The sequence below is a fragment of the Amia ocellicauda genome, chromosome 5, assembly GCF_036373705.1.
Source record: "Amia ocellicauda isolate fAmiCal2 chromosome 5, fAmiCal2.hap1, whole genome shotgun sequence".
NCBI lineage: Eukaryota > Metazoa > Chordata > Actinopteri > Amiiformes > Amiidae > Amia > Amia ocellicauda.
In genome coordinates, this window is record NC_089854.1 from 44,038,116 (window position 1) to 44,058,097 (window position 19,982).

The 19,982-nt window shown below is 38.5% G+C and overlaps 1 protein-coding gene across 1 annotated transcript in view; it reads right to left on the reverse strand.

Annotated features, from left to right (window-relative positions):
• Positions 1-3,365: 3,365 nt before the first annotated feature.
• LOC136750357 (lamin-B2-like) overlaps positions 3,366-19,982 on the reverse strand; it is a 62,874-nt gene continuing 46,257 nt past the window's right edge. The window contains exons 9-17 of the mRNA XM_066705374.1: positions 15,394-15,494; positions 12,321-12,523; positions 11,634-11,835; positions 10,788-10,974; positions 9,433-9,552; positions 8,822-9,051; positions 5,745-5,917; positions 5,368-5,450; positions 3,366-3,536 (exon numbers count right to left, since the gene is read on the reverse strand). Of these exons, the coding sequence (XP_066561471.1) occupies positions 3,387-3,536; positions 5,368-5,450; positions 5,745-5,917; positions 8,822-9,051; positions 9,433-9,552; positions 10,788-10,974; positions 11,634-11,835; positions 12,321-12,523; positions 15,394-15,494 (1,449 nt within the window). The 3' untranslated portion in view covers positions 3,366-3,386. The remainder of the gene's footprint in view (positions 3,537-5,367; positions 5,451-5,744; positions 5,918-8,821; positions 9,052-9,432; positions 9,553-10,787; positions 10,975-11,633; positions 11,836-12,320; positions 12,524-15,393; positions 15,495-19,982) is intronic.

Here is a 19,982-nt window from a genome sequence, read left to right on the forward strand (position 1 = left end):
TATCTGATTGGCAAAAATGCTTCAGTGATGTGTAAAATAAGGACCAAATAGAAAAAGAAAAGCAAACATGAGATCAGATGGTTTGCTGGCATATTATATGTATATGTAAATATATTTATGCATATGTGTGTGTGTATATATATGTCTGTATGCACACATTTAGTATATGTATACACACAAATATTTATACATCATGGAGGTAATTGAACAAAGGGAAATGTGTAGTCGTTTTAGGTGTAGTAACTTAAGGTGTGTATATTACATATGATCACTGAATGCATGTTATTTATTTGTTATTATGTTAGATTTCCATATAAAATAGAGTGTAAAAACAACAAATCAGTAGCGTGTTGTAGTCCGTGAAATGTTTTGAGGTGGAAAGAAGATCTGCACACTCAAAATGTTGGAAACCGCTGGTCTAGAACATTCTATTATGAAGCAGCATATCTAATATCGAAAACTAGCAAAATACAGTTACACACCACAGAATTTTATGGGAATATTTGTAAATGTTGAGGTTATCCTCCTAGAGTTGGATTGCATTGTGGTTTAATGTTTTGGCTGCATATAGTGTGTGTTTTTGAGCCTTTCTTTACCCTGTGTATTTAGATGCCAAATGAGACACATTTATTGATTTATTACTGTTAATTTCATATATAATTAAATTATTATACAGTATATACAGATACAGTGCAGTGTGTTTCCACAAATAGTCTATTGTTATGTTTCAGGACACCACTGGAGGGCAGTAGATGCACATTGTATTTTTTTCCTGATTAAAATGTTCAGTACTACAATCTGCAAGAATAGATAATACAATGCATGGGTTAACGTGTTTAAATACATGTATTTGATTTTTACATTAAAGTCTCAAAAATAGGGTGTTATACCATATCTCACTAATTGAGGTTCATGGTATGTCAGTTCATTATTATGCTTTGCCCTTTTATTTCCTAACAGCCAATCAGAACCCTTGGTTTGTCCAATCAATTTTATAACAGCCACTTGTTTAGTGCTTATATATATTCCTTATATATTATACAAGTATTTATTTATTTGTTTATTTTTAAGTATTGTATAATATATGATTATATAGCTGTATTATTGAATATTTGATCTAGCTTAATTTATACTAATTCAACCACAAAATGTCAAATAAACTTAGTATCAGCAAAGTCTGAATATTTAACAAGTGACCAAATACTTCCATGCACCACTGTAACAATACTGTACAATTTTCATGCACTTGTATTATGCAATGGGAATACAAAATATTGACAAGACATTTAAGATGCTTACAGTATTCATCCAACAAGTTTTATAAGTAAATGTTGTAGACTAAAGGAAATAATATTGGTACAGATTACAGCTTCACAATTGGTTACCTTTAATTACAGCATTTAGCATATTATGTTTCCTGCCCTTTTAATCTACAAAATAATGAAGGCATTCACACATGATTTCACACCAATTGTACACACACATTGAATCAGTATACACTCAGTAATTTAAAATCAAACTGTGAAACCAGATATTGTTAATTTTGTTTTTAACTACAAACTTGATATTCTTATAGTGTCGCCCCTCTTCTCATTCAGCAGATGGACCTCTTTGTCGTGTCGTTCCTGCTAAGATGTAATTTAGCTGCTGCTGCATTCAGCTTGGCTTGGCAGTTTGATGTTACATGCAGAGCCAGAGTAATATCTCTGTAGAGGGGATGCAAAGGGAGAAGGCTGACCCACGTACATCACTCCACCTAAACAAGGCTGAAAACAAGAAAAAGACACCTTCAAGTATAAACATCAAACTCAGCTCAGGTTGGATTGGCAGCGGCTGTCATTGTTGTTGTTGTTTTTAATCATCTTGATTTGGCTTACAACCTAACTGACACAGAAGCTGCAGGTCAATGGGACTTGAGACTGGAGTCTTGACTGGAAAGGAAATATTTGGTTCCTCCCTAACCAGACCTAGCATCGCACTCTTTCTAAGATCTAATGATATCGGGCTTCAAGTTGGCACAGTTTCTACATACAAAACAAATGGGGAAAAAGTGATTCAAATCTAGTTATTCTAGCATGTGTCTCCTAACAATGATAGAACACAAACAAGCCATTGCGTGTTCCTAGAGCATTTAAATGTAGACAGCCATTTAAAATAAACCTCTAAGCTCTGCTGTCTGTTTTTAAAAGTGAAATGGAATAATGCATTGGCACAATACCGGTACTTAATTTACTACATCACCAATATGTTTTTCAACAAATGTTTACAATGTAGCGCTCTACCTCAGTCCCCAGAACCCATACAGCTTTAATTTGCTTAAACCTGTTAAATTGTGCAAGTTATTTTGAGTGAGTTCTAGTTGTTTATTGCGAATCGATAACAGTGTTCCAGACAATCAGTGCTAACAAATTTCTTGTCAGAGTCTATGGAGCAGACACTCAACAAATTTGCCAATGAATATACAGCTCTGCTTGCACTGCAACTATCTTGCCTATATTTACAAGTCAGTAATTTTGTAGTTGTAGGAAAAAATGCCAATAAAGTAAACCTGCAAGAATCCCCCTCCCCCCACAAAAAAGCTATATCGATATAAACAGGATAATTATTTTCAACTTTGATTGTAAATTCAGTCTGAATGGGTTATGTCATAAAGTAAGTCAAATGCCAGACATTTGTGCATTTTCATATTGTTTAAAACCATTTCAAATAGAGGTGCTAGCACTTTGACTAAAATGTAATGGTAAATAAAATAAAATAAACGTTTTCCCAGTTTATTAATCTAAACCATAACAAAGTATAACTGAAAAACAAACCTCAGCTGTGGTGTAAGATATTTGATCTGTTTATATTTTCTCTAAATAAAGGAACTGTTGCTGATTGTGTTCGTGTTGCTTCCATACTGGGGTGTGTGTATATGTGCTTGTGCTTGCTACGGATCCCCTTCTCCTGTGTGTGTGTGTGTGCTGTGTCAGTGTCAAATTCACAGTCAGGTGAAATTCATAACCAGATAAAAAATTGGAGTGCTGGGGGTTCGAGGGATTGCACACTGCTGGTGAAAAGATCGAGCGCTCGTTGAGATCCTGCTATGATTGATTGCTGCAGTTAGAGTGTGAGACAGAACGATATAACCTGCTGTGCTTCACTGCTTGGAATTTTATAGTTGTACCATTTGGAGCAGCAATGCCATTTAAGCCCAGACAAAATGCTTTATATCAGCCCAGGGAACCCACCACCCACATAACACACAGACATAGACCATTAAAACATTGTCATGCTATTTGGACAATCATAATCTGAGGCAACGTTCTGATGTGATTTTGGTAAGATTTGAAACTTCAAAAGCTAACGAAAGCTACACACCACTGTCTAATCGGGACATTCTCTCATCACCATGATGCCACAGGAGGTGGGCGGGGCATCGAGGGCTGGAATGCCAGGTTGTGAGCTGATTGGAGCAGCTGAAGCCCCGCCCTGTGCTGCTTTTCAGGGGAGAAGAAGGACCCAGGTAGAAGGACTCGGAGGGTATCCAGGCTCCCCTTGGGTTAACAACACAACATTAGGGAAGAGAAGGCCCAAAGGTTCTAGCCTTGGTCTTGCCAGAAAATGCAGATGGCACAGAAATGACTTTCAGGTGAAAACATCACCAGGAGGTACGCACTTCCTCACTGGAGCTTCACTGTGGCTATTGGAATACTTTTTGTTGTGTTTGTTCTTTCTAAGCAGACAAACCGGGCGTAGTTTCATAACTTTTATTCATTAACGTTCACTCCTTAACAGTGTACAACTTATAATGCTCCTACAGAGCTCTGCTCCCGCTCCCTTCCTTCCGTATCATCACTCCTCCCGTGCATACTGGGAACTGGAGTCTGGAGTCTGGAGTCAATAACACGTATCAACACACTTTTGTATTTAAGTTTGTGATGTTAATTCTTAAAATAGTCCCCATGATTATTAGGTATTGATTATATATGTTGATACAAATTATGTTCATGGACAGAAGGCAACCACATTCATCTCTCTTGGAAAGATCCACACCACTGCTTGTTGAGTTTCAAAACAATCATGACATCACTTGCATCAAGCAATTGGACCTCATCATAAGACATTCCACATCCTTTGAAAACTGCCTCTGCCACTCCAATTCTAGTAAAAATGTAGTTTGCAACATGATGAAAAATTGAAAATATTGATTTTAAGTTAATGATATGATAGCTCAAGAACATGGCTGGCCAACTCTGTTCCTGGAGAGCTGGTCCTGATTCAACTATTAGGTTTCATCATCCAAATGATCATGTGTTTATTTTATTCGGTGACTGATGATTCAGAAGAGACCTATCATTAACAAGCAGGAATGTGGTTCTCCGCGTTCTGTGTACAGTATTTCAATGCCATGGGAACTTGTAGGCTAACCCTTGACAACAAAGTCAAGGAAAATGCACAAAGAGAAAATTGAAATAGTGTAAAAAGGATCAAGTACTAACATAAAATTACAATAGACATGCATAGTTAAAGCCTTATCTTCATGTATTCATGTATTTAAATAAGAAAGGATGTAAATATGGATGACAGAGTCTCAACATTTTTCAGAAGCACTGTGGAAGGCTGGGTTGGAAAGTTGTTGTGTTTGTAATTATCTACAGGGCTGTAGTTGTTTCTCTAAAGGGGGTCTGATGCTCTTATTGGATGGTTAGTCAGCCAATCAGACACACAGGGGACCACCAGACTTTTAAGGTCAAACTGTTTAAGGTCAAGACAAGTGTATGGGCCTCATTTTATTCTCCATACGCTTGTTAGCTGTACATTTTAAAGCTGTTTTTCCTATAAAAAAATGAAAAAGAAACACCAAATAAGTAAAATCACTGCATGTTTGGCAAATAACAGATGGAAGAACAAAACACAATGTCCAAATTAATCTTCATCAAACGTTCATCAGCTGCGTTCATATTCCCTGTCACAGGATACTGAGTGAAATGCCAACCAACATGAACAAAGCACTGATTATTGATGCCCTGGCAGGCATCCAACCAATCATCTATCATGGCTCTGTAGTGCCGCTATTCAATTTCCCCCCTGATTTGTTTGCTACTATTAAACATGCCTCCCAGCAGGTTGCTTGAACTTGTCCATACCTGAGAGTCTTGCATTTGCATTTGCTGCTGAGGAAGAGCTTGGGTTCAGATTATCCTGGAGCTGCTATAACAGGAGTATCTTTACAAGGAGGGAATGCAGCTAAGAGTCATAATTATTGTAAGTAGGACGAATTAGATCATTAATATCAGAAATGCTGAGTAATTAGCTGACAGTTGAGGCGTTTTGCAACATTTTTATCACACTGGAATGGAGTAAAAACAGAAAAGCTATACGCACTCCTGCTGAGCGCGTTGGTCCTCTCCTTCCTCCCTCTGTCAGTATGCCTCTCTCTCTCCTGGAGCTGCGGACAGAACTGCCCCCTACACACATAGCACAGGGTGGTGGGCAAGAGAGAGAGAGAGTAAGACAGAGAAAGAGAAAGAGAGAGAGAGAGAGAGAGACAGAGAGAGACAGAGAGAGAGAGGAACAATGTCAGCCTCTCTCTGGGAATCCTGATTAGGGGTTCTTGATCAATGAGCCTGATTTCAAATATCAATAAACCCTTTCGGTGATTATGACTTCCAATAATATTACAGGACTTATCTGCTATAATACAATGTGGATTTAGATTTAGCCTCCCAGCTCTCTTAACCTGCCATGATCTGGTTGCTCACCAGTGCCTGTTTGCGGCCTGGCTGTCTGAGACCTGGGGAGCCGGCACACACTAGTCCCCTGGCTTCTGGGCAAGAGCTGCCTGGTCTGGGAGTAATCTGGGTGTGTGGAGCAGCTTGGACTCTGGGCCCAGGGGCTGCGAGTTGGCGAGAGAACCACTGGAAAATCCTTCTTCCTGTCAGCAAAAAAAGATTGCAAACCTAGCTGGGCTTTCAGCTCTTGTTCTTTCACATTATACAGTATATATCTTTATTTCATTTTTACACCCCTAATAGTTTCTTGATAATTTTGTTCTTGCTGTCCATAAAACAACAAAACAGAAAGTATGTACTAAGTCACGTTGAATTAAAAAACATTAAAAGTCAAGTATTCTGACAAAATGACACAGGCATTCCTGGAGTAAAACAAGGTTGCTTTGGAGTAATTTAATATGGTTTTGGATTTAGAAAAAACAGTGCAATAGAAACATGAATGTACACAATAAACTCATCAAAACCCTAACCTTGCATATAGATGAAGAAGAAGAATATATTCAAAAAAATGTGCCAACTGCATTGGCTTTCCTTTTTCGATTCCCAAATTGGTACTGTTTTTTCTGTTGGCACTAGCTGATCCCTCTGGTCCTGGTATTTGACACTTATAATAAGTCATATCTTAAACACAATCATACAGAAGCAACAAGCACTGAGTACAGATTCATTTGCTGCTCTCAGTGTTTTAAGACAATCTGGAGAGGATGCAAGTGAAACCCTAAACACTCTTTATGAATTCTGAACACTGCAGTGATGGGTTTATTAAACGGTCTGCACTGGCAGATCGCGGCGAGATGTATTGATTTAACCACCTGACAGTGAGTGAAAGCAAACTGTTTAAAACAAGAAAGCCATGCCAAAGCCCATCCATCTTAATGCGTGGGGCCTTGTCAGTAGACAGCTTGTATTAGGAAGTGATTCCCATTTTATGTATACTTACAGGGATCTGCGCTACATGGATGGGAGTGGCATAATGATGAGCCAATTACAAATCTTTGGCAGCAGCTTCAAAGACAGTGAATGGCAGCCTCTGATCTCAAATCAAAATGTTTGGTGTTTCGCAATTTAATGAACACCGGCTCAGCGAGGTGGGACGGTGTGTTGAATATGCATCAGATGTAAATGCTCGCCCGCCAACATTTTTGTATCTGTCACTATCTATTTATCTACACACCCATCTCTCTCTCTCTCTCTCTCTCTCTCTCTCTCTCTATATATATATATATATATATATATATATACAGTGGGGGAAAAAAGTATTTGATCCCCTGCTGATTTTGTACGTTTGCCCACTGACAAAGAAATGATCAGTCTATAATTTTAATGGTAGGTGTATTTTAACAGTGAGAGACAGAATAACAACAAACAAATCCAGAAAAACGCATTTCAAAAAAGTTATACATTGATTTGCATGTTAATGAGGGAAATAAGTATTTGACCCCTTCGACTTAGTACTTGGTGGCAAAACCCTTGTTGGCAATCACAGAGGTCAGACGTTTCTTGTAGTTGGCCACCAGGTTTGCACACATCTCAGGAGGGATTTTGTCCCACTCCTCTTTGCAGATCCTCTCCAAGTCATTAAGGTTTCGAGGCTGACGTTTGGCAACTCGAACCTTCAGCTCCCTCCACAGATTTTCTATGGGATTAAGGTCTGGAGACTGGCTAGGCCACTCCAGGACCTTAATGTGCTTCTTCTTGAGCCACTCCTTTGTTGCCTTGGCTGTGTGTTTTGGGTCATTGTCATGCTGGAATACCCATCCACGACCCATTTTCAATGCCCTGGCTGAGGGAAGGAGGTTCTCACCCAAGATTTGATGGTACATGGCCCTGTCCATCGTCCCTTTGATGCGGTGCAGTTGTCCTGTCCCCTAGCAGAAAAACACCCCCAAAGCATAAGGTTTCCACCTCCATGTTTGACGGTGGGGACGGTGTTCTTGGGATCATTCCTCCTCCTCCAAACACGGCGAGTTGAGTTGATGCCAAAGAGCTTGATTTTGGTCTCATCTGACCACAACACTTTCACCTAGTTCTCCTCTGAATCATTCAGATGTTGGCAAACTTCAGACGGGCCTGTACATGTGCTTTCTTGAGCAGGGGGACCTTGCGGGCGCTGCAGGATTTCAGTCCTTCATGGTGTAGTGTGTTACCAATTGTTTTCTTGGTGACTATGGTCCCAGCTGCCTTGAGATCATTAACAAGATCCTCTCATGTAGTTCTGGGCTGATTCCTCACCGTTCTCATGATCATTGAAACTCCACGAGGTGAGATCTTGCATGGAGCCCCAGACCGAGGGAGACTGACAGTTATTTTGTGTTTCTTCCATTTGCGAATAATCGCACCAACTGTTGTCACCTTCTCACCAAGCTGCTTGTCGATGGTCTTGTAGCCCATTCCAGCCTTGTGTAGGTCTACAATCCTGTCCCTGACATCCTTGGACAGCTCTTTGGTCTTGGCCATGGTGGAGAGTTTGGAATCTGATCGATTGATTGCTTCTGTGGACAGGTGTCTTTTATACAGGTAACGAGCTGAGATTAGGAGCGCTCCCTTTAAGAGAGTGCTCCTAATCTCAGCTCGTTACCTGTATAAAAGACACCTGGGAGCCAGAAATCTTGCTGATTGATAGGGGATCAAATACTTATTTCCCTCATTAACATGCAAATCAATGTATAACTTTTTTGAAATGCGTTTTTCTGGATTTTTTTGCTGTTATTCTGTCTCTCACTGTTAAAATACACCTACCATTAAAATTATAGACTGATCATTTCTTTGTCAGTGGGCAAATGTACAAAATCAGCAGGGGATCAAATACTTTTTTTCCCTCACTGTATATATATATGTGTGCATGTGTGTGTACATGTATTGAACATATAGCTTGCAATACCTATCACTAGTACCTTTCTGAACTTTGAACAGCGATGATTACATATTTTTACAGATACATCTTTTTGTACCCTTTCCAATGTTTTACATCATTTGATAGGTTTCCAGAACAACAATGTGAAAAAGAATTACTCTGTAAATTAGAAGCACTTTCAGACATTTGCTACCTTTTCAGTAGAACACAAGTCTCTTCTTCTGTCTTGTAAGAACGCTCTTGTTTGTCTTCGGGACTGGGCTGCTCTGATGACCCTTGTTGAGTCTCGCCTTCCAGCTTCTTTGTAGCCCAGTCCACCTGCTCAGTCAGCGGGGCCGAGTCGGTCCTGGTCTGATCCTCAGCTTCCCTCAAAGCTGGCTGTGACTTCATTTTCCAAAGGACAGGTGTGTACCAAGCCACAGCCTAGCGAATCCCCAAACAACAGAGGAAAGAGTAACAAAGGAAATTAACACACTGGCTTTGAGTCATATAGACAGGGAGCCCCTAATAACACACATAAATGTTTGAACCTCTACTGCTACTGTTCCAAATGAGAAACATCGGCCATAGTTTCTATGATACGAACTGTAAGACTAAACAACATGCTGTGTGATCCTGACATCTATGTGAATCATAAGTATGTATAGGCGAATGCATGGTGTACAGAATAAGTTTCCATTATTGAGGGTTACACGTTTCTGCTAGTACTATTTGTATTGATCTGCTGGAGAAATTGATCTGAACAAATGAGCCGTCTTGTTATGGACAGCAGAGCAAAGTGGTTGAACAATTTACAGGACTGACCTGACCATTCGGTTTGCACAGAATAGTGGTACATTCTGGACCGGTGCCGAATCGGTTCTGCTCCTTCCACAGGAAATTCTCAGGAGGTTGGTGAGAGACCCTGGAGGCAGCTGCCCAGACCTTCACATAAAATATCAAAACACAATCTGACACTCATTTTCAAGAAAACAAGGAAATACCACTACTACAGGTACTACTACTACTAATTTAATTGTGGTTTTGGATTTACAAAATAACAGTGCAATAAAATGAGAATATACACATGTAACCTAACCATAACGCTGCAATACAATAATAATAATAATAATAATAATAATAATAAGAAGAAGAAGAAGAAGAAGAAGAAGAAGAAGAAGAAGAAGAAGAAGAAGAAGAATAGTAAAGGCCTGCCAGTCTGTGCATGTTCTTTCAGGAGTCTAAAACGGCAAAGACATTTCAACCAATGGGGTTTTTCTTCCGTAAAATAAGTTAATGCTAACAATCACAAAATAAATTGCCATTTAATCAGTGTTCACCCTGCCGATTCATGCACCATTAACATTTCATTTTTATGAGAACCATCTTTCAGAATCTAACATGGGCCACAAATTTGCTAAATTCCACAAATGCGCTCCTGTGGTTCCACGTGACCCATTAGTTTAATCAGTTCTGAAAAACTGTAGAAGGAAGGAATGTCACAGTCGGTATTTGACATGTTCTGAAGTGGACACTAAACTTCTCTGTCAGCTGTATCTCTCAATGAGAGATTAAGAAGAAGACCACCCTGCAAAGTACATCAGGGGGCATGTTGCAGAATGAGCGAGCATGAAGCTGTGAAAATTATATTTCGTTAGCAACCTGGTTGGAAAAGCCATTCATGAGTATGCTGTTTGCATCAGTTAAAGTCTTCTACACTGATGGGCTTGCAGAAAGGTCTTGCACATCTCAGTGGCATAAGAGACACTACAGTATCATCAGAATGCAGTTCCCTTAGGACAGGGGTTCCCAAACCGGTTCTGGAGGACCCCCTGCTCTGCTGTTTTTTTTTCCAACCAAGCTGTTAATTATATAATTGAGCCTTATATTGCATTGTTAGTTCAATTAAGGAATCAATTAAGCAATTAAGATCTCAGTTGGAACAAAAAACTGCAGGACTGGTTTGGGAACCCCTGTCTTAGGAAAATACACCACACTAGATTTCCCAGCACTTTTCCCATGTTTAAACCCTTTACTTTGCTTTGTCTTATTTCTTTCATGGTATAGATCACATTTTACTATACCACACCTTTCCACACTTTTCCCTGATCTCCCTTTGTTTCCCTGTACTTTACAGTGGTGTTACCATGGTGTACTATAGTGAAAATGTATAAAGTTACCATGACTGTGGCAGCAGCTTTAATCCGAGTCCTGGGTGGGAATCTAAACACTGTCACCGGATGCCCCCTGACGTTTTGCTGCAGCAAGTATCCCCCGATTTCCTCCTCCTCCTTCGGTGAGCTGTTCTCTAGTCGTACAAACAGGCCTCTACAGTGGACTTCTGCTATTTTCATATTCCCTATAGCACTGCAGCACAGAGGAAGGGTCTTGCATTATTGATCAAGTTGTACTGCACTCATTTGATCTCATGTATTATGGAGAGCGGTGTTGTTTAATCACCAAGTATAACTGATTCCAGTGCAGAGGGCACTGGTTTAACTGTGCTCTGACAAAACGGACCACCCTGGCCAGGAAGGTGCCCTAACTACTTCACCAAATCAATCCTTGTCATGCGTTCATAGATATTAGCAAGAGCAAATGTAAATGATAGACTTTCTGCAGCTAGGCTAACAACTCCAAGAGTAAAAGTATATTAATTAAGGAACCCTCATTCACAAGTATTTCTCTTCAAGTCGGTGCAGAAAGAATAATATAACACATGTATCATCCTGTATAATAATAATTTTGAGGGGTATATTTTTAAAACTGAAACAGTCAGATTGTTCTACATATATCAGATGCAGGGGATATTAAAAGTTGATTCATAAAGCACACATTTGCCTGATTTATGAAACCATCTTAAAACATGATGTGACTGAGATTTATCTATCTTTTCTTGGTAAAGGGTTTGAGTATAAAACAAAATAGTGTGCAGAAAATTCCCTGAGAAGAAGGCCAGGCAAACTACCAGCACATTAACAATCTGTGTAATTATAATCTCTATGTTACCTGTATGTACTCTATACCTTGAGGTTGCATTGTAATACTCCTGTGCTGTCGATGGTCTGCTCTTCCTCTGGCGGTCACCAGATGGCAATGCTTCCCTCCTCAGCTCTTGAAACCCCCTGCGGAAATAATCCCTGCCATCCCCGAGAAGCCAGAAGTCAGCATCCAGGGAGGGGGGAACGGAAACAGGGCGCCGGGGAAGCTGTGATTTTCCAAATTCAGCTAGAGATGGAAATAATAGTAATCCCATCAACACAAAGACTGTAATAAAACACACACATACACTACCCCCCAAAAAACACACTCAATATATACAAATATTTTGTAAGCACTAGCTACTAGTTAGTTGTTTTTTACAAATAAAAAAGCAACACACACATTTCAGAGAGGTAAGACCTAGGCGACTTTGAAAAGTGTTTAATGTGCTCAGACTTAATTTTCTGCAAGGCAGCCGGAATGATTTGTATGTAGCTGTTGGCTGCATACAAATTACAAATAACAGTGGTGCTCCTGAAGGGAACAGACGTAGCTGACACTGTCCTGTAATGTCCATGCATGTCTGTTTATGTCTGTTTATGTATTCAAGGGGGGGTTGCATAGTATCTGACTGCTTGCTGCCTTTATAGTTAAATATAGACTCAGTAATGCAGATAATGGGTGTGTCAAATATCAGCAATGTGGGTGTCAGTGCCACTCCCGCCGCATACCCATACCCCCCAGCTGCCCACGTGTGTGTGTCCCACTAGCATGACCTGCCCGTCCTGGCTGGGCAGCGCTGTGAGGCCTCAGGAGCTCCAGTGGCACAGATGAGGGGGCCTGTCCTGTCTGGTTGTGGGGGACCAGGCTAGCAGGGGAGGAACGGTCTGACTGAGGTTCTCCCTGTAGTGCGCTGTTGAGATTCTCTTCAGGACTTTTATGGAGGAAAAAAAATTTGAGAAAAGGCAGCCTTTAATGACAAATCTGCTGGTAACCTTTTTGCAAACTGGAAACAGATGTTAAAGGAACAGAGACAATTGTCTGCCCACCATCTTCACCCAAACTGCATCTATTGGGATTTGTTTATCTTTGTGTGTCCTTATATACAAGCATGTTATAAAGCATTTATCATGTTATTACAGTGTTATAAAGCAATGAGTATGAAGCACAGAAATAAAACTGAATGTACAATGCAAGATATTAAAAAAGCAAATGGCATTTTCATAAAAATGAACTACGTTTTATTAGCATAGGTGATAGTTAAAAAGTTCTCATATCCATTCTGCATAGGCCAGTGCCTGTATAAACTTCACAGTGATCCAGTATTAGGATACTTGCCAAATGTACATAATTATACACAATGTAAAGAATATTATTATTAGTTTTAAAATATAATTACAGAAGGACAAGCTCTGCATTTAAGAGATGTTCCAACATACAACCGTTATCTTTTGAAGAATCTTTCACACACTGTATAAAGACATGGCTGTAATTATAAGTTTAAAAGTTTAAAGTAGGTCTTTTGCTAGATGAAGGCCTATCTTTAGCTTGCATGTTCCACATGTTGGATAAATTACAGATAGAGGTCCCTCTCTGTAGGTGCATGTGTCCACAAATTTGAAATGTAGTTAAAAGGCATATTAAGAACTATATACTATATATTAAGAAATACTTAAAAATATATATTTTTAGAAGCGCTAGTTTAAATTTACAAAGTACAAAGTACAAAGGTAAAAATGGGTAAATGCAATTTGCTAGAACAAAAAGCACATTTATCAATATTGACATGGTGTAAATTAGAAATCAATCTCCTACAGCAGTGATGTTGTTTTGCAGAATCACATTATGGACACATGTGCGGCTCGCAGCGCCACAATACACTCTCCCAACAAAGCACTGCGGGGGAACACGTGAAAGCCTTTCCCCTCTGCAGCACCAGCCTGCACACAAACTCTGCCGTACGTACACTGTATAGCAGGCATTGGACGTCTCCTCAGGGGAGAACAATTTAGATGGTGTCTTCAGCAAGCGTATGTATCAATCTTTCTCCTCACTGCACCAAAGTGCTGCAGACTGAGTCATATTAATGTGCATCTGGATTGCTCTCTCTCTGCAGCAGGTCAAGACACTGAACAACACTAACTGATTATAGTGCCACACAGCTTTTTAAAATGAATGTCTTTTTCATCTTCTTCTTCCAAAATATGAGCAGTCTCTTTTTGTTTATTTTTGTATACTTCAAAATCACAAAACGGGCCAGCACTGACTTTTCATCCCCTGTGCCCCTGATGGGAAACAATAAAATGTTTGTTTCCACAGCATTACCCTCACAACAACAACTTGAATAGACACAGCAAGACTCAGGGCTGCCACTTTGCTAGCCCACCTGGAATGTAGTTGTCCCCACAGGAAAAAGCCAGGGCAAAACATACAATTGTGTATAACAATAATAATAATACATTTTCTTACAATCACTTTACATATCGCACTGATTTCGTTGTTAAAGTCAATGCCAGTAAGGGGAACTGAATTATTAAACATATTAAAGGCTTTGGGCATTTATATACAGATGCCAACATAAAAGTCTATTTATTATTTTGTTTGCTTTTTAATCATCAGCTTTTAAAATACATTCTGTGCAATTCAGATCAGCGGTAAGGGAAAATGCTAGTGGATGTCAGGAAAAAGGCCCAGAAAAAGGTTGAATTTGACTGGAGGCAATAAGTCACAACTCTGTTTTTGTGTGTGATTTTTTGGCAATACACAACATAGTTTAGCACTGAAATAGTCAATACATAGTGTAAACTGTGGTTTTATGCTGGCGACACCAGAAGAGACCCATACATAAGCAAACATCTCATAATGAATCCAAGAGCCAGAATAAACACTGAAGAGCATGTCACTGAAGACACATGCTGATTGCGTTTGAATGTGGAACATAGCAGCAAGTGGTTAAGAGGTTTTCATTCAACTTATTTCAGGATTATTTCAGAACAGTTGTCAATGCCGATGTAACGAAGTTGGTTTTCTCCCTTTTGTTGACATCACCAATTAGCCTTTTATTCCCGACTATGGGTCTACATTATTTGTAAAACGATTTCAGAGAATCTGTATCTGTTTTTAAAATCCCAATTTCAAGACTTATCTCTTTGGGCTGTAATGTTCCTACTTTTAACTAAAGGCTATGTATAAATCTATCCTGAACTGCGTTGTATTGTATCAGCAGCGGTTTTAATATTCTGCAACACAGATCTATTTGTCTGCCGCGATCGGTAAGATGTAAAACTAGCTTACATAGGTTTGGATACTGTGATTGTCTTTTTTATTTCTTAGCTATAGCCCTCTGGCTTATTTCACACCAGATGGAAGACAGATTTTCTACTGATAATGCTTTTTCTTAGTGCTATGTATATGTTACGAACATGACTTTTACAACCCTGGTGTAATTGGAAGTCTTTCTGTAATTTTCTCTTCCATACTGTTATTGTGAATTGCTTTCACAAAGCAGAAATATTGACATATTTTAATATGTGTTCAGATTCTCAACTCAGACTTCAAGGATATTACTTTCATTAACCTTTATTTACTGTATAGACTGTGTGTGCGTGCGTGTGTGGTGTGTGTGTGGTGGGTCATGTTCTAACCCAGTCTCACAACTACAAGAGCCAATAGGTAGTCCAAAGTATAAGCGTCAAGGTTTTAACAGCTAGCCAATATGAACTAGTCTACAAAAGTAGGGTTCAGTGTCGTATTACTGGTGGTTTGATTCGATTGCCCTTTCTATTAAAATGGAAATGCTCTTACTCTAGGTCTGTGCCGTGGTCCCAGACGGTCTTTAGAGAGTGTTCCATCTCCTGAGAAACATCAATGTCTTTCACTTTTGTCAGAAGCAGGTCCTGCATTTCCTGTTAATAAAAAATACATTCCAGTGTATTGCACTTATGTTGTAAGTCGCCCTGGATAAGGGCATCTGCCAATAAAAAAAAATAAAAATAATAAAAAAAATAAAAATAAATAATAATAATAATAATAATAATAATAATAATAATAATAATAATAATAATAATAAACTGTGACACAGATACCTGGACCTAAGACAACTGCAATGGATATTGTACATTATGAGTTGGAATAGTGGGTCCATAAGTTGATGGTCTGGTAATGCTTTGAACCCCAAGAGCAACTATAGAGTAGTAGACTTGTGCCAGTGCAGAGTACTGTACCATTGCTGCACTTATTATTCAGTGAATGTACCGCTATAATTAAAGCCTGATGTTCTTTCATTGAAGTGTTCAGTGTGTCAGTAATTAAATCCAAACAGCATGTTTTAATTGAGCATTGTTTAAATACATCAATACAAATCACTTGTTTAGCAAAGATGCAACACTTTTATTTTCACGAGCCATTGATTAATTTGCTTTATAGGTTTAACAATTTCTATATCCACTCCACAAAGATTTTTAAAAGTTTATGTATTTTAAATCTTGGAACAATATAGCTGTTTCTCTCCAGAAAGTAACTTGAATTCGAAGTATTTTTGGCCTGTAAAACCAAACAAAAAGTAACTTTTGTTATTATAAAGAAAGCAACAAACAAAAATAAGAACAATGAAGCCAGATCTGTGCCAAAAATATCCTAGGATGTCCGCTACAGCCCAAATTAGTTCATTTTAGATGTGGTCTGTTGCCCTCAAACAATCAGGTTTACAACACATTCTTGGTCTATCAGAAGGACAATTACATTTTTCTGGCTCATCCTCTCGAAGTCTGTTTGGGATTATTTAGTCTCTGTTCAGGCTGGAACAATACATGTGAAGCTGGAACACGTGCAAACCAGAAGGATCTGACTGAGGGAAGACAAAAGTTCAACATAGAGTGGAAACTCTGAGGCGGATATTTGAACTGTGGCTGCTTTTTTATTCCTTTTTCTTCTTTCCACAAAGGAGGAGTGTGACAGACCGGTAATATTTCCTGCCTGTACACACTGTCAGTGTCAGTGGGGGCCAGGGTTCAGATCAAGCCCCCATGAAAGGCAGTGTCTGAGATGAGTTTTGTTCTGCCTCAGATCTCATTTAATTGAATTGAATGAATTGTCCCCCCAGCCCCCCACCTACTGCCATGTCTTCTCTCACTTCATCATGCAATGAGGACCAAAAAACATACACAGAATTCCTTCCCAGAATCAGGCTCGTTAGTTTTGTTGAGAATCTGTAAGTTTTATTTTGTTTTAATTATAATTATTACTTGCTAAACTGATAATAGATTTGTTTTGAATACAGGATTTGTGACCTCAAGGGCTATATTTGCAGCCTTTTGTCTAATTCCATTAGCTGAAGAAACAATCAAATCCACATCATAAATACAAAGCATCACAAACTCTGTGGCAGGAGTTTTTGCAGCAGTACATTTATTGTTATTAACAAGTACGTGTTTCATTTTGTCTGCAGTTGTTTTTTAATTTTGCCCTTCCAAATCCTAACAAACTGGACCAATCCATTACAATCTAAGTTTAGCCTAAAATAGAATTTGTGAAATTTCGAAACCTTACATATAACGACCTTTTATCATGTAAAGGCAGCACTTAAAGGTAATCCAATGCTACGGTACAGTATGCCTTTTATCTGCAGACTAACATCATTTTAGTATATACATATGATCATTAACAAGCTTTGATTTCAGATACAGGATATTGTAGTGTTCACAGTCTCTGATTTATGATTAAAGCTGCTGACAATGATAATGGTATTGCAGTGTTTGTACAGTTATAACTTAGTTAACATTTTATTTAGGCTATTGTTTCATTGTTTGGTTCATCTCAATAGCAGCTGGTTGTCTTTCATCTTTAATGCTCTCTGAAATGTCTAATTCAATCCTAGTACAGTACTTGTAATTGAACTGGCTGAACTGCATCAGTAAACCGTGGGACACCAGACCAAAATAAGTCACTTTGATGATGTTGGGAAAACTACGGAAGCGTATATATATATAATCACGTAATTACGTGATAACTATCACGTTTTTACGTGATACTGAATTATCACGTTTTTACGTGATAGGGAATTGTCACATAATAACAGACTGAACTAGAATACCGGAGACAAAACAATGATGTCAGACGTTAGAGATTGTGTACGAAATGACTAGGTTGGGATTTAGCCCCAGGGAAATGTTACAGTGTTTGGCTGATGTACACCATGTCATAATAAACATTAGGACACTCAGGTGTATCCGAAACAACGATTATTTTGCAAAATGTTTATCTTAAATTAAGCAACACGTACATTTATTGTGCAAAGGTTGACATTTTAATTTAAGTTTTTCAACAAAGCTGTTTTATAAACGAAATCCCATAATACTGCAATTTCACTATGGTAAAATACTGATTATACTAGACATTTCAAGGAATGGAGGTCATATATTCAGAAAATACACATATTAAGTTCAGCATGTGCATAGGCATGTTTTGTGCGTGTGTCTATATATGTTTGTTTTACTCAAGATAATAATAATGTGTGAATGTTACAAATAAGCTTGGGGAGTCATATATACTGCGTGTATGTATGTTTCCACCCAGGCTAAAACGATAGTCTGACGATATAAATACTGTGCATTTGTTCAGGATAATTCATATTGAGTAGTTTCTATTTTTGAGTTATTAGATTATTACTGTTGTCTCGATAGAATGTGAGATGTCCCAGATTCAATTTGATCGACATGCTCTGTTTGTCCATGATCACATACATATTCCTGATCTTCAAATAGTAATGTTTGTAGGAGCCAATTTATGTATTAATAAACATTTATAATAATGTTTTTTTTTTTTTTACATTGCATTGAGTATACATAATTCAGTTATTTTTCAAATGATAACTTGATCATTAATGTAATTGATAATTGGGTGAGAAAGGGGAAGGAGTGAAATAGTTGAGGAAATTGGATGGGGCGAGGGATAGATGGTGTATTGTTGGGTCACAGACTGGTTTTCAACTACCTTTACCTTGTTTTGAAGAAAATGTGTAAATAAAGATGATGTAAATAATATCTGTACGCATGGACTTTGATTAAAGCGAAACGGTGCGTTGCTATTTTCACAGATATTTTTAAGATTGATTGTGTTTGTGATTTAAAATGTATTGAGTTAGTAGCAACCTAAAGCAACTTCGTACAAAATCCTCAACGTCTGACATCATTGTTTTGTCTCCGGTATTCTAGTTCAGTCTGTTATTATGTGACAATTCCCTATCACGTAAAAACGTGATAATTCAGTATCACGTAATTACGTTATATATATTTTTTTTCGTGTGGCAGCAATATGCTTCTGTAGAAAACAGCCTTAAATAATATGCTGTTTTTTTGTTTTGTTTTTTTGTTTTGTTTTGCTTTACAATGCAGAACTTGGCAAATGAAACAGCTTCAGAAATCGCTAATAACTAACCAAAGGGAGGAACAGCAAGTGAAAGAATCCATTGTTAAAGCTCCGGACCCATCCTTGTTTAGCAGAGCAGTGGGGACACCTCTCCCACTTCTCTCTCTCTCTCAGAGGGGTGGTCGTCGCAGTTGTTTATGGAAGGAGCAGGGAGTGTTTCATTCAGCCAGAAATCCAGCCAAACTGAACAGAGTAGGATCAGGTTTCATAACGGCTGATTCCGAGTGATATTTTACACATTTCAATCCATAGGCTGTCAACAATGAGCTCGTCTAATGTCATGGGTCCAAACATCCCCAGCATTGATGCACAACTGAGTTATCTGTATAATTAGGGACCACACTATTGTTTGACCACTGTCCGTGTAGGTTACTCATATAAATACTCATACTTGGGATCTTTGCTCTTCCAGAGAATTATGTGCTATTTCAAACAGGGTTTGCTTTTGCTGCAAAATGCTGTTGGAACCCTGCACTATTGTTCCCTTATTGTCTGCCTCCATGCTCAGGAAACTAAGTTTGGCAGTTATTTTAAAACAGCAACCAAGCTTTTGCCAGGAGGTATCTCTGTCAAATCATTCCCGAATGTATAATCAACCCAGCAAGAAAGTAAAGTTCTAGTTATCGTGTTGATAGGAATTTCCATGTTATTTAAAAAATGTGGAAAACAGTATTAATATTCACCTTTGTGTCCATTATTGTATTGCTGGTTATAAAACAGGAGTGTGGCCCCAAATATATATTTTATTGGGTATCTCAGCATATGTTAAACCCATGATTCATTTCACTATCTGCAATGAAAAAAGTATTTATTTATAGGCCTAGCAGGAGTTGCGATATGTCAAAGGCATTAGTCAGAGTGAGCCTTATCTCAGTGTATCCCTCCTCTGGTTAATGTACAGAGCCGGGGTCTTGTCATCAGGGAACATATAGCCATGAATGAGGTAAGGGATCTTTTTCTATTTATTT